The 15,937-nt window shown below is 32.6% G+C and overlaps 1 protein-coding gene across 1 annotated transcript in view; it reads left to right on the top strand.

Annotated features, from left to right (window-relative positions):
- The window catches only part of LOC129255673 (uncharacterized), a 40,634-nt gene extending 35,890 nt beyond the window's left edge, over positions 1–4,744 (top strand). The window contains exon 26 of the mRNA XM_064095964.1: positions 136–4,744. Within this exon, the coding sequence (XP_063952034.1) occupies positions 136–243 (108 nt within the window). The 3' untranslated portion in view covers positions 244–4,744. The remainder of the gene's footprint in view (positions 1–135) is intronic.
- Positions 4,745–15,937: the final 11,193 nt, after the last annotated feature.

Here is a 15,937-nt window from a genome sequence, read left to right as displayed (position 1 = left end):
ACTTATGAAACGGGGGCTTTGGTGCAGTTTAGAGAGTGGGAGTGAATGATGGTGAATTGAAGAAGAGGTTTCTGCCTTCAAGCATTGTACTCATACCTTTCCCCCACTTGATTTTCTTTTATGCTCCAACAACAGTCAACTGTTCGCACATTCAGTGCTGAAGATCTCAACGCTGAGATGATGCACCTTGAAGGCTTGATGAAAGATTTGAATGAAATCACACAATCCGAACTACAAAACTGATTCCATCTACCATCTATATTATTCTAAGTGCCAGTTAATATGCTGTTGTGATGAGAGAGGAATCAACCGTTTTTAGAGGAAAAAAGTGGACATAAAAGAGCTATTTTGTACATAATATGAAACAGTAGAAGATGCAAGCATATGTAAATTTAAATGCAGTTTGTCCAATAGGAGAATTTCTACATGTGGAATAGGTCATGAATGAAATTGCAATTGCTTTGTAGAGTATATTTCAAAGTGATTTTGTTGTTTTATGTTGTGCTTATATTTTGAATGAGTTGTAATGGTGGGCCAAAAAATGTAGGGTTTAACATTCAACTTTTTTCTCTTCAAGGAAAGAGAAGAAACTAACTTCCTGAAGAAAATGTTCTTCTATCTACTATATTGAGGAGTAGTACATGTATGTGTTTTGAGATTGGGAGGTTTATTATTTTGTGATTTTACAGTGAAACTCAGATTCAAAAGCAATTCAATGTCCATTGTAAAAAAAACAACTCATGTACTAAACATGTGTCTCTATATGTTTACAGATTAAGTACCAGTTTCTAACAAGCTAGTGATACAAAATGTAAAATATTACACACTGCTATTTATCATTGTTCATATGTGATCCTGTAAGTTTACCACTGTGTCAATGTCAACTCAAGATTACATATCATAAAATCTCCAGTTATACAAAATATGCAAATAAAAAAATAGTATGAACAATAACATGTATGTAGTTGGTGATTATTGTTGTTTTAGTTTTGTGTTGTAGAAATTGCTCTATCTATTTGTAGAGTAAGATAACATGAACATGTGCCTATATAAGACAAATTTAAAGGGAGTTCATCTTTGTGAAACCGCTGACAAGACTCCATGGAAAGCAGTCTAATTCTTGATCATATATGACAAAGATCTATTGTATAATTAATTTACAATTGACTGTACATTGTGGTCAATGCAAATAATCTTGAAAATTTATATTACGATCAGTTGCTGAGATTTGTGTTATGGGGATCTGAACATGGGAACTAATCAGGTGAGCATTACCAAGACAACAGCTCATAATTATGCTCATATCAAAACCAGTAAACACCTTGTCTTGTTGGCAGGTTTCACAATAATGCACTACCTTAAAGTATAGCTCTCCAAACTGTAAATCAATGTAGTAGGAAGTAAACGAGGCAATCATTTGTCATGTAAATGTGTAAAGGTAGCATATTTTGTCATGGAGATATTAATGTTAACAGGGTGCTTGTTTTTAAATTTAACTGTGGTATTGTTTCCCCATGTTCACAAGTTAGGCTGAGCACATAAGAACTCATCGTTTGAACCCATGTGGTGCTTGAAATATATTCTTATTTTCTACAGTTCTTTCAAAGACGTACCAATGATTATCTGCCAAAATATATGGCTGATTCTAGATGAAAGTTTGGTTTTAGTTTGTTCATCCAGTGTAAGACTCATAAAAGAATTAGATTTGGATGATATTGCAGATTGTTTTTATTTGAGGGTTTTTTTAATTTTGCTTTTTAAAGAAAGTAATATCCTCTGATGTATAAAATAGGTCTAGTTTTTTTTTAATACAATTGGTAATTATAGTTTGTGTTTTAAATATATAGAACAAAACTGAAAACTAAGAATCTTAGAAATGGTATGACTTTTTTATTTTTCTGTTTCCACAAAAACTCTATATGAGTCCATTGTAATCCTTCCATTTTGAAATATACATGTACAGTATATATGCAAGCGTCATGTAGAAGAGAAGTCAACATAATGTCCAATAGAAATATACTTGATTGCTTTGCCAGTTTGTAACTTGTAACTTTTGTTTCAATCAAATCCAATGCTATTGTTAAAGATTGGATTCTTACTAATAATCATTGTTTATCTTGAATAGATTCTTTAAACAATATTCTTTGATAAACACATGTGCAAAATTTGCTTGACAATATTTCATAGTGCAAACCCAGTTGTGTGGAATGCCCAATGTGATATTGTTGAATATAATGGTTATTCAGATATCACACAACCAATTTAGTATGATACCTGTATTTAACCATGAAAATTTATTAATGATTTTACTATAAAACCCCATATTATCTAAAGTGTCATTCAATCCTCATCAAAATTGCCCAAAGTATATAATGTATTATAAATATGATTGTTATCAATCAAAATGAAAATTAGAATGCTATGGGTCAAACCAGACTTTCAATCATATGTTGATTATCATACTTGTTCTGGACATAAATCTCAAGTTCTTATAATGAAATTGATCTTTGGCAAATTTTCTAAGTATTTAATTTTATCTCTGAAGGATCTAGTTAATTCATATTTCCCTATTATATAATAGTTCAAATTTTAACTTTCTTTTCATTTTAAAAGTGTAATATTTATTTTATCAAAGATTACTAATAACGTAGTAATGTATTCTTAGATTGAAATAAAAATGTTTCATTGAGACGATTCTGTACAAAATGATTTATTATCAGTACTCATTTGAGTTATAAAGTACTCACAATATATTTAATCTTTTTGCATATTTATTGACGCTGATATTTGTTGTTAGAAGTTTGTTTGTAATATGGATTTTGTTGAGTATGGAGCTTTTGTTTTTTATTGTAGCTCAGAGAATGCTTAGGTAGCAATTAAAAAACTCTTGTGCCACTACCCCAGCCAATTAACGGTTAACAAGTATACCATTACCCATTGTTAAAACAATGGATGATATTCTGCCTAGATTATATCATAAGAACCACAAAGATGGAATGTGGTTGTGTTCATGCATGGACAAGAATGAGTGGATTCACCTTGTTCTCTGTGTTATATTTCTCAAATTTACCGTCCTTTAACAAAAATTCATCAATATGTGTAGTAAACTGATGGTGCTTTTTGTAGGTTAACTAGGTTATTATTATTTTGCAACACAATTTAGGTATTTCCAAACTTAACTGATTTAAAGTGTCTAATGTAGTACTTATAAGAATTAAATTGCATTAGAAATAATTCAAGAGATTTGTACTTAATGTCACTTTGTTTTTCATAGATAAATTAAGTAAAATTTTGAATTGCAGCCCAAATGTCTGAATGAAAAAAAGACCTTATCGTAACTTGAATCATTTCATTGACTTCATTTTGTAACGTCACTAACAAGTAAAGGTATGTGTACAGTGTACATGTATATAACAAATATTGCTTATTGTTTTTTTTACCATTTTGTATTATTTGACTATTGACTATTATAGAAAGCTAGTTTAGAAATATTTTTATTTGTGAATGCTGCATTGCCCAAGTTCTGCAATAAAGATATTGCATCATTTACAGATTAAGGTGAGTTTATGTTCTTGAATAATATTTTTAGGTGGAATCAATGTATTTATTACAATTTAGGTTTGAGTGTCATCATGAAAGAAATATGAAGGAAAGTTTTATCTTACTTAAACTCAGATATCTCTTCTGTGATGAACATTTTTAGTTCACTGGAGAAATGTGTGATCCATTTCATAGCACATTTGTAGTCATATAAGTTATCAATGAAACCATTTACCAGAATGGTTGGATCTTTTGTTTTACCTTATTACATGGTTAAGAGTGGACTGAGTAATGTGTTGTCCAACATAAGTATTGATGGGAGCTAATATGATGTGACATATGAATGTGTACATATACGTCTTCTATTTTTATACTGTAAAATGAGCTTGAGCACTCGGTGTGAGGAAGAAATAGTTATTGTAAATTTAAAGGTGATTATTCGAAAGTAACTCAAGAAACATGCCCTTTTATTGAATGTTCAATAACCATAGAAAATATGTAAAGTTAATAGACTGTGCTTCAAATGTATTTTGCTATAAGGAAATTCAATTTCATGTGATTCTTGTCATCGATGTCCTTCCTTGTTGTTGTATTTTTGTGGATTTCTTGTTTTTTTTATCAAGACCATCTCTCTGACATCATTTCCTTTTCTATAGAAACTAGACATAGACCTGAATCAAATAATATTATTATGTCATTTATTTAACACAACCAGAATGTATTGTTTAACAATATTGGTTTGGTGATTCATTGTCACCTAATGCAATACAGATGTCATTATCAGATAAAATCATCCTGCAAAAATTTACATTCTATAACTTGAAATATGTAGAATGTTTTCTTGTTTTTTAAGTTGCAGAGTAAATCGCTGGAAGGATAAAGCCTCCTATGTCAATTGTTAGGTTTTGCTAATAATGATGTTTTTGTTTTCATGACTAGATAATCTATTTCATGTTATCCTATGAAAATTCCATAATTCTGCAACTCTCAAAATTTGAAATTACTGCACCATGTCAAGAAGAGGATCATCGAGTTAGATACAGAAGGGTTTTTCACTCTTCTCGACATCAAAAGGATGGGTTAACTTTGTTGATAGTAGAAAATATTGTATTCAATGGAATGTGAGGTATACCATTTCTTTTCCCACTGTATAATCAACAATATTTGTAAGTTTTAGACATAGGAAGAAGTCGCTAACTATCTGAAACAAGAAAAACAAAATAATTGAGGTTTGCCTTACACTGAGAGCATCCACCTGACAGAGCAAGTACACAAGCCAGCCAAGTCTGGCTGTGACACAGAAATCGTGTGTCTGTCAGACATGTCTTGAGGGAAGAGAGACTTCATAGTATTCAAAATTAAGAATTGCCGATTCTGCTGCTAATTCAATAATAATTCTTAATTATTTACGCCAAATGGTAATGGCTAGAGCTTTATAAGCCAAGTGGGCAGTTATTTATCAAGGTGTCTATGATTTTGCGAAAAAGGGTACAGCACTATATTCCAGCTGGCATGATTTACACTATTATTCCTGCATGCTGGATGCTCACAGAACAGTGTATGGCAAACCTTGTCGCATTTTTAGTTACAGTAAGTATTGTTGATTACACTAGGAATAAATCACGTAGACCTTACATTTTCTCATAAAAGATTGTTTTTTCTTCAAAGTTAACTCATCCTCTACTTGAATTCAACCACTTGCTCACTGATTTTATCCACCCACACATCCTCCATCCATATTAATAAAAAAAAATCTTCAGCCACAATTTCTAAGACATATTACTTTTTTTTATTTAGACCAAGCCAAGACACTAGTTTACAAACCAAAGAAAAATATTTTTGTCTTATATGTACAAGATAAGTAAAAAGAACAATTCTAAATACCTTTTAAGTTCCACAAATACAAGCTTAATACCCCTCCGAAAAAATTGCACATTCTTAGTTCTTCATTTTGTGTCTTTCATTTTTGCATTGTTTTATTCAGTGATGTTAAGTCTTCCCCATTCAAAGTTTGCACCCCCTTAATTGATCAAGAAAGTATAAAGACATGGTAATGCATTGAATGGAAATATTATGTCTAAACATGACTTTTTGTCTGATTTGATGCTTCAATAAGGTATTTATACACATTTAACGGATTTTATTACAGGATAAACAAAATAGGTACAACCTGCAAATTATCAATATTGATTAAACATGTCAAAGATATATTCAGCATCAAACTCTTGTCAAATGTCAAATACAGCTATTCTGTGACTTTGTTTACCAAACCTCCGAGAATAAGTAGTATCTCGTAAATTAACTAATTTAGAAAACAGGAATACCATTCTGTAATCAAATGTTAAGAAAAAAGAATTAAAACATAGAAAGCACTAATAAAGATGATGCATTTTAGAAAGAAAATTATAAAATTGCATAAAGTTTTAAAACATCAGCTTGCTTTTGTCAGCGATATGTAATGTGATTATTTATGTGAACTTCTAATGAATTCTGTCACTGTATTATTCTTATCATATATAGAAAATCCTAAATTGACCAAGGTACATGTACGTGCTACTGCACGCGCAAAATAAGAAGCTATATTTATGTCGTATGCATTTGTTGACTGTTTTCAATTTACTCTTTTTTATATTAGGTATTCTCTTTTGTCGCAATTACATGCTTTTAATAAAATCGGAGTCATATTTTGGCTGAGAAATATTCCATTCCCTCACATTGTATTTATTTCTATCAAAATGTGTATTAAAAAACAGTATACGTGTGTGTGGGAACAAAACAGCAATGGGAACAATTCATAATTGTCATATTGAAGCAATATAGAAATTGTGACTCGCCTAATCACACTTCTAGCAACCTTATGGAATATAAGGGGTAACATAAATCTTACATCCCCCTTGTAAATACTTTAAAAAAAGTAAGGTCTTTAGGTGGCAAAACCAATAGTTCATTCCAAGCAACACCATCTGAATAAGCGATAAAACCCCCGAGGCTTTTTATTCTCTTTACCTTTATCATTAAACACAGTCAAGATGCGAGGGAGATTAAAATCACGCTTCGACAACGTCCTTGCATAATTGAACATTTATTAAGTAGTTGAATCACTCCATTCTCGATCTTTATGTTTATTTTATTGGTCATCGTAATTTGCCAACCTGCTTTTCCCATCGATGAATCCATCATATCGGATTTGCCTTTGAGATGAGCAGAAGAATGCTCTTTATCCATAGGATTTCCACTTAAGATGAGAAAGATAATGCAAAATGCGTCTATAGAACAATATTTCATTCACCATGCCATTTGTTGTAATAAAATTGATGCCTATTTTCCAGGTTGATAAAATCATAAATCATATGTTCACACTGTTCAAGTCGATAGGCCACAGCTTCTTTCTTGCACTAACTCAAGACCGATTCTAATTCAGGATGCCACAACCGCAGCTTTAAAGCATTCATTCCATAATATTTTGTATAGAAATAAAGTAAATTATGCTTCCAAACATTATTTTGTCTAGCAATATAGACCAATATGCCAAATACTTAAGTAGTTTTACCAGAATATACATTTCCAATTTCTTCATTATAACAAATCCAGACTATCGATCGAAACGCATCGACCTCTTTGTAGTATAATTGTTAAGATCATTGGATGGCAGTTGGCCAAGATTGCTATTAAAATAATGTAAGTGTTTAAACGAACTTTCTATGCTGTGAGCCAAGGCATTCTGCATTAAGTCAATTAAAAAAAAATAATGTGCATTTCATCAAAATCGAATCTTCCTCCGAAGGGAGAGGGAAGTTTACCATTTCCAAGCTGACGTGCCTTTGGGCAGAATCGAGTATAAATACCTCATATCAGTCCTGCACAAACATTCCATATACAACCTAAAGTACACTATGCAACTTTTTAAACCAACCTCTTACGTTGATTATCAACATACCAATGTCTGGTTAAAATATATCCAATTCGTATTAAAAACATTTTTTATCAATTATTTGTACGTTGATATTTTTATCAATTTTTTATCAAACACGTTCGAATCCTGCCATCTGCTGATGTAAGAAATAATCCTTTACTTAAGTTTACGTATAAACACTTCTTTTTCACATATTATTAGCTTTCGTTTGGATTTGTTTTCTTTTTTTTATTTACTTGCCCAGATCAACATGTAACGCTGTCAAGATATTACTAAATTTGAACATTATTTAAAATAATTTTTAACTTGACTGTATATTATACAGACATGTATTAGCAGAAATATTATATATTCCTTTTGATTAAATTAACCCTTATCTCGAATCAACTTTAAAAATCGTATGAACTTTAATGTACAATATGACTGAAAAAAAATCTGTAGAACCTAATAAATATCTGTAGATGAAAACCATATAGCCTTTTTCTCAGACATTAGCTTTATGTGCAAACAAGCTTATAAAATGTTAAATGGTAAAATCCTAAAATTGAGAGTAACTATAAGTTCCGAATAATATTTAGTAAATCTAAAAAGTTACGGGTTAGACTAAGATGTAGTAACGAATGTTCCTATTAATCATCTGCTCTTCTAAAACAACGTGAACAATGTGAAAACATGGCAGAATAATTATTCCCGATTTCAAAACATGTTTATATATTTCTCTACAACTAAATCATCTACGGCCTTTCTTGACTGTTTTTTCGTTGTCTCAATTGAATATAAGCTAGGGTATATGACCCAGACCTTTCTTTTTTATATTCCTCCCTCATTCATGAATAATCATATAGGAGGTCGAGGTATCCTACACTTTCCACGTATATAGCACCGCCTATGACTAATAATATGGCTCGCTCTGATGTAAATAATAAAAAATAACAATGAAAAGATTATCTAATTATTACATAATCATGCTTAGATGACAATATGATTTATGAAGATGTTTGCTAGCAATCGTATAAATATCCTTGAAATAAATTACTGGTTCTTTTGTTTCTCCGCCATATGACATCACACATATTTATCAGATCTCTGTAGAGTCGAGAAATCCACTTCGATACGGTTTTCGCAGTGTCATTTTTAACGTAAAATCAACCGATATTGAAATTTAATTTATCAAAAAAGAAATGGAATAATCAAATCAATGAACACAAAAGTATACAATAATGTCCAGACATTATATGAAAATTTAATGCATAAAATGGAATTCTAATTATCAAATATTTAAAATGAAATTGATTGAAAAAAGCAGCAATGTGATTCTTTATAATTATCTTCGTCTATATTTTATTCAAATCAGGCCCTTGAAAATACAACAATTCACCTCACTCAATTATGAAAATTGTAAAGAAGGCTGTAGAGTAAAATATCTGATTTATCGTTTAAGCATGATTTACGAGGGGAATCTTTATAGTGAAATCCTAAGTCCCATGCCTCCATATTAACAGATATATTAGACAAAGAACTTGCCAAAAACAATGGGGAAAATGGGGCTGTGTAAAAAGAATAAATTTGAAATGATATGTACTATATATATTACATTATGTACTGTACAATTTATTATAAGGTAAATTTACAAATGCACTTATCAAGAATCAAAACTCATTCCAAGTAAAGAATTAGTATGATGAAGTCACATCAAAACCGGTTGTGAGCGAGAGAAACATTTTTCTTTTCTGTACAACCGAGAGGAAACTGTAATCTCGACTATTGTTTACAACAGGTAGAGATCTAGATTAGAGTGATCCACGTAGAAATTCAAAATATAAACAATTTCATGGGGTTATTTACAAAACAATATCGAATTATTGAGGTGAGAGCCATGTGTGATTACGTGATGCTGTGACACCACGCGACATGCGCTTCTAGCGGAGATCAAGCCCATTCCTTTCTGCGAAATCTTCGATTATCTGTAGAGGTATGAAGGAGGGGGGAATGGAAATTGAAAGGAGAGGAAAAATCGCGATCGGGAGTGGAGAAGGATGTAGAAAGAGGACGAGTAGTGGGGAGATAAAACAGAGAGACGTAGAGAAAGCAAGTTACAAATACTGATATACTACACAGTGTATAAATTTATTATTTGCACATCAAGAATAATAATTCAATATTCAATATAAGATATAATAGAAATCATAAAGATTATCTGTCCGAAATAGTTTATTTGAAAATGAGAATATACTATAGGCGTATTCAACTTTGGTTTTTAAAAGCACGGAGTAAATAAAGGAGGACAACATTTAAGAAGGGGGTGTACATTGCCCCTTGACCCCCTTTGGCGTTGCCTAAACGAAAACCACAACTTTCAATCTGAGGAAACTTGGCAACGATTGCCAATTGGAGATTGCAGTTATTTCAGTAGCATGGATTCGTGCTATCCTAAACAAAATACGTGTACAAACAAATTGCAAGAAAATGCTACAGAAAGACAAACAGTCTTAAACAAAACTTTCATCAAAAAGAGCTATGGACCGAGAATAGATCCTTGCGGTTCTCCACGATTATTTTTCTTTTCTTTTCTTTAGATATCATCATCTGTACAGTTTTTTTTTTCGATTGACCAATGAACCATTCTATATCTTTATCATGCATAATCATATAACAATATAATTCAATGGTTCAGAAGCTGTTCTTAAGTCGGGAAAAGGGACAGGCAATGCTTTTATTTGTATGTTACGTGTCTGTATGCTATGTATTTCCTTAACTGTAAGTGATAGACTTCGAAGTATTTGAATTGGTATTTTCTAAATTATTGATAATGCCGAAGAATATTAACGAAAAATCTTGCTGCATAAAATACCAATTATGGGCGAGTAATTTTTTTCCGAATAAGTAGTAAATCTTTCATATAAGGCCCTCGGTGTATTATGCAATCAATGACGTCACTTAGCAAACTGATTTAGAAACCTTAACGTTACGTCAATTCAAATAGTTACCCTTTCAAAATATTTTTGCAGTAGCATCTAACAGTAAAACAACTAGGCGTATATCAAGACTTTCACACTGTACACACCAACAAATAAAGGTTCAAGTGTGCACCCTGCAACACAAGCAGCTCCTTATTGGTTTGATTTTGTGAAAATTGGTAGGGAAATGAACTTTAATCTACTTCTTAGAACTCGAAAATGCTCATAATTATATGCACCCTAAAAGTTGCAACTCTACACTTTTTAGAAAGCGAAATGCGAAATGTTTTGCATTAAAAAAGTGCAAAATGTGCACCTATTTTAGAAGATACATCTCTGCACCTTTACTAATATATCTAATTGTCCCTTTCAAGGAGCATATAGCACTATTGAGGTGGTGTTTTTGTGTCAATTTAGAAGGATGGTAATTGAGCCCCATTTTCTTAAAGCCCCTTTGTACTTAGGACATTGCCTATGTAAAATAGACTTTATTAAAAGAGAGAATTGTATTATACCATATGGATTGAATTTATTTGGCGGTCTGCCATCGCCAAGTTACCCCTCCCCATTTCCCCTCTCTCATTGTTTTATAGAAATCTAATCCCCCTCCCTAAAATTTTTGTTTTTCATAAATAAGCAAGATAAACAAAAGTTTTAAAAAAATATATGAAAGAAAGATATATAAACTCAACATTTCCTCAACCTTTTCTTTAGAAAACTCGAGTGTTAGAATAAGGGTGTTTTACAAGAGCCCCTTCTCTGTAATTTCGCCATCGTATTTTATTTAAAGACGATTCCTCAAGAAAATAGGACATCCTGACAAACTACACTAGTCTGTTATTTCTTTTTTGTCTTGTTTTGATGATTGTTTTCTTGTTGATATAACCACGATCGTGGCAGGGGTCATGGCCATTGGTTAGAATGTATCTTTACTCGTCTCTATCCTGTCAGTAGATGGTGATTTTAAGCAAACACTGGAGACACGTTTAAGGATAGAGTCGAGAGGAGTGCGGTGTGGCGTGCCATCAACTTCAACCATCACATCTAACCACTCCCTTAAAATAATCGTCTTCCTTGAATTCAGAGAGAAGTCTGTATCAAGGTTGAATGGCGTGTGTTCATTGGTTATTACAAGAAAATAATGCACTTTCCCGTTGTAATTTATACTATAATAATAATCATTATAAATGACATAGTTGCAGAATTCGATGAATGGAATAGTTTATTGGCCTAAATCTCAGCACTATTATAAGAACAGACTATCATAATTGTTACTGGTGTGTTCATTTGCAGTCGTCTGAATTTTAGTCTGTTGTGTTCGTTTCTTCTGAATCTTGACAATAGTCATTTTTATTTAAATTGAATTATTATAATTGCATTTTTACGAAACAATTTGCTCTGAATGAAATGCTGTAAGGATATTAGGAAAAAAAAATGAATTTTTGGGGCATCACTTCGTCTGATTTAATGACTACAAAGTGTAAATGCCAATCGGTACGAATGCTCCACAGTGCGTCCCAGAAGAAAGAAAGTTATTGTCAAATACATATAACCCAATCATAAAAATAACTTTTGATCTTGAATTTTATTTACAGATAAATCTATCTTTTTTTAATATAATATTATGAATTAAAGTTCTTTCCTACCATACCTTCCTATTTTTTGTTCGGGGAGCATAAAATGCTCAAAACTCAATACAGGATGTTTCTTGGCACTTGAGCTGGTTTGTCGTTCCAGAATGAGCTGCATTGGCTTTTGCGAGGTACGAGGTACCATTTAACCACAAGCGTCCCAGGGGGGGGGGGGGGGGTGGCCAGGAACACCACTGCATTATTTTGATACTTTGGCATGGTGTATAGATATACCTTTTACATAATGACTCACTTTTGATCAGACAATAAATAAGATAAAACAATAAAAGAGCAATATATCGAAAATACAATTTCTTGCTTTCACCCAGTCAATAAGATCGCATTGAAAAAAAAATCTTGGAACCTGCAGGATTCGAACCTCTCATCTAATTGCCGGTCATTGACTCTGGGACCAGGTAATCACTGTTCGATGGTATATTCACGATGAAATAAGAACAAATACATCATTACCTCAGATTTTTTAAATATATATATACATTTCTTTGTCATTCCAAAAGTGCAATATATATCACCACATCAAGTTTAAGAAAAGCTTTCTTAAAACTTTCAAAACTCTCAACCATAAAGGCAGACACTTTAAAAACACTGAGTAAAATTTTCCTAAATATTGGGTAGAAAGGGAACATGCATGTTTGCTGGGTATTTTCTTTATCCCATATTGGGCAAAGTGCATGTTTAAAGGGTAAATTTCTACGTAGCATTGCGTAAAATTTATAAAATATTTGGTATCTTTATACCCAATCAACATAGGTATTCCCATTTTACCCAATATTGGGTAAACCTTTTTTTTTAGATTGTAAAATCACATATTAACGGAAAAGGAGAGATTTATGAACTAACCACGACTAGGAGGTGAATGGGATAACTGAAGGGAATGAAAATACAACTTTTAAGCCATAAAATTTATTTGATTGCTTGTATCTCTTTGTTTATACTTCACACAATTTACGAGTACTCCTAAGAGAGTTTATCGGTTGTGGCTTGATAATAATATTCAATAGCCATCTATGTTTTCTGCAATCCATTTGTCTTGACATTATAACATGAAATTGTACTTCTAAAAGGTTAATGTGCTTTAATGGTATAGTGCATAAAAGAGACAAAGAGAAATAAAGCAACGTTTGTACAATGAAATGAGTCGAGTAAACAATTGGAACTTAATTTCGTTTGGTCCAGACAGTAGCAAGTATATAGGGATTTACATCAAGCGCAGAATCTTCTCAAACCATTTCCAAACAAGTGTTTAAAACCTATTCCGTATTCTTATATAATGATAAACACATGTTCTCATTCATTTCAATTTCTACCATGATTCATGCGTCATTTTAATTTGTTATATCAAAATGAATAACTCTAAAATCCCTCGTAATTTTGAGCAATAATTCATAGTTTCCTGTTGTCATGTATCACCGCAGTATACCACAATATTCCTAACATATCGTACTCAATTACTGATTGATGGCAGGGGTGGGGTCATAAACTGGGGAAGAATGAGAAAGTATAGATATTGGATGGAATAGGGGAAAGAAAGATCAGAATAAAAGGGATATAGGGTCCGTGATGGAGAGAGAAGGATAAAGAGTGTGTGCGTTTGTGGGTGTTGGGTGTGTGTATGTGTTGATTAGTGCTTGTGTGTAGTTGTGTGTGTGTGGGTCGGTGTGTGAAAGGGTTTAAGAGTGTGTGTGATGGTATACGTTAGGGTGTGTGTAAAATTGTGACATAGAGAGTACGTACTTGTACATACCTCATGGCGGAAATGAGAACAAACACACATATGAACTTTTCATTTGGACCAAGGACACACAACACATTCAAGATGTCCTCGGTATACGCGAATCATCGCAGGTAGTCCCAAATTATGATTGAATTTGATGGATACAGTTAAATAATTCTCAATTCGCAACAATATGTAATATGTCCTCGGGTGCATAAATCAGGCGCGGATCCAGGAGGGGGCCGAGCCGGCCCCGGCCCCCCTATTTTTTGGCAACCTGCAGAAAAGGTGTACTCTTTAACTTGATAGTAACGATGAAAAACAGAAAGAAAGGTAAGAAAGGGGTATTATACCCATGATGTGTAATTTACAGCCTCGTAATGGCCGGCCCGACCCGAAAGGAAACAAAAAAAGGTGAGGGGAAGAATTGGAAAATAGAATTTATATAAAAATTTTCGCTCGCGCTTCGCGCTCGCATTGCCTGTGTAATGAATCTCATTCAAGAGGATTAAATGGCACTTAACATATCCAGTTCTGAAATCAATTTGCACACAATATTTTAGCTCGCAAATCAAGCTTTCATTATTTTGTTTGATTTACACAAATTGTTAATAATATATACAAATTTTCAGCTCGCGCTGCGCGCTCCATTGTTTGATTTGTGATATACCTATCCTCTTTGGAAATTCTTACCAAAATTTCTCAAAATGCTCCTTTATCATGTCAGTAAAAATGTAAGCTCGTGCTCCGCGCTCGCATTTAATTGTTTGAGACACACTTTATTTAAATAAAAACGTGCTTAGACTGTCCAGTTTTCAGGTCGGAATATCAACAATTTTGAGCTTGCGCTTCGCACACTCATTCAGTTGGTGATACTTGTATCCTCTTCATTAATCACTGAAAACAGTCCTAATTGATTCCCTTTTCACGTTACTATATTGATATTTCGGCTCGCGCTTCGCGCTCGCATTGTTTAGTTGGATACTTATATATCTTTATTTATGATTATAAAAACTGCTCAGAATCTTCAGGTCGAAGGACATAAAATATCAAAGAATTTGAGCTCGCGCTTCGCGCTCGCATATTATATTTAAGACAACAAGAGATACCTTATCTTGTAACAATAAAAACTACAACTTCAGTCTTTAGTTAGGACTACCCCCTGAAAAACCAACAAAAAATCAGATTATAGCGGCCAATCGAGAAAAATGTTGATGGAAATATTTTCGACCCCCCCTATTGGCGAAAGCTGGATCCGCCCCTGTAAATGGCAGTTCGTTTAGAGAAAACACATCCTTGTTTACTTTGGAAAATAATAATCACGAGAAACGTCTATTTCTTTATGCTCATTTACTTTGTGTTTCTGTTATTCATTTTTTGTTTTTATTTCATTATTTAATTTATTTTTAGAGGGAGCCGGAAGGTTAATCTCTTATGATAGTTTGGCTCTGATTTATCGATTATTTCCTCTGTTTAGAGCATGTATTTTTATTGAGGGGAACCACAGTTTTATAGGACAAGTGATCGTGTAGTACTTTCTTGTGAATTTCTTTTTCACATGAAATTTATTGTTTTTTATCTAATTAATTCAGCTTTCAATCTTCTTTCGGCTAGATTGTATCCAGGTGTTATGTCCACGCTGTCTGGCATGTCTTCGAATCGTATCAAATGCAACTAACCTAGATTCGACACAAATTTATCATGATCTAGTTTGTGAGAACTGAGGAGAGAACTCAGGAGAACTAAAGAGTTAAAAAAGAAAGAAAGTGGGATAGTATTATAACGAATGCGTTTCCTGCGTTTTAAGACGGAAAGAGAGTATCGATCATTTTTTTTAATGCAACCTTCGTTTAAAAAAAATTGAAAAAAAAACCCACTGATATAATAAAAAGGGACAGTGTAAAATATACAATACAAATGCCATGCTTTATTTAGATACTCTTTCTCATTGCATTTACGGGTTAATCGCAAGTATATCCATGTGACATTATGTGCAAATACTATAGAATTACAAAATTTATGTAAGTAAGAATTTTCTGCAATGTGCAAGATGGAATATAGATACATCCACGAGATACATGAATTACAGGATGTAGCATTTCAAAGTCATCGAGGTAAAAATTAATGTCGCAAAGAATAACAACGCTAAAAAGTGCTTTCA

Source organism: Lytechinus pictus, chromosome 3, assembly GCF_037042905.1.
Source record: "Lytechinus pictus isolate F3 Inbred chromosome 3, Lp3.0, whole genome shotgun sequence".
NCBI classification, from domain to species: Eukaryota; Metazoa; Echinodermata; class Echinoidea; order Temnopleuroida; family Toxopneustidae; genus Lytechinus; species Lytechinus pictus.
Note: the sequence above shows the minus strand (reverse complement) of the source record. Positions and strands in the feature narration are given on the sequence as shown.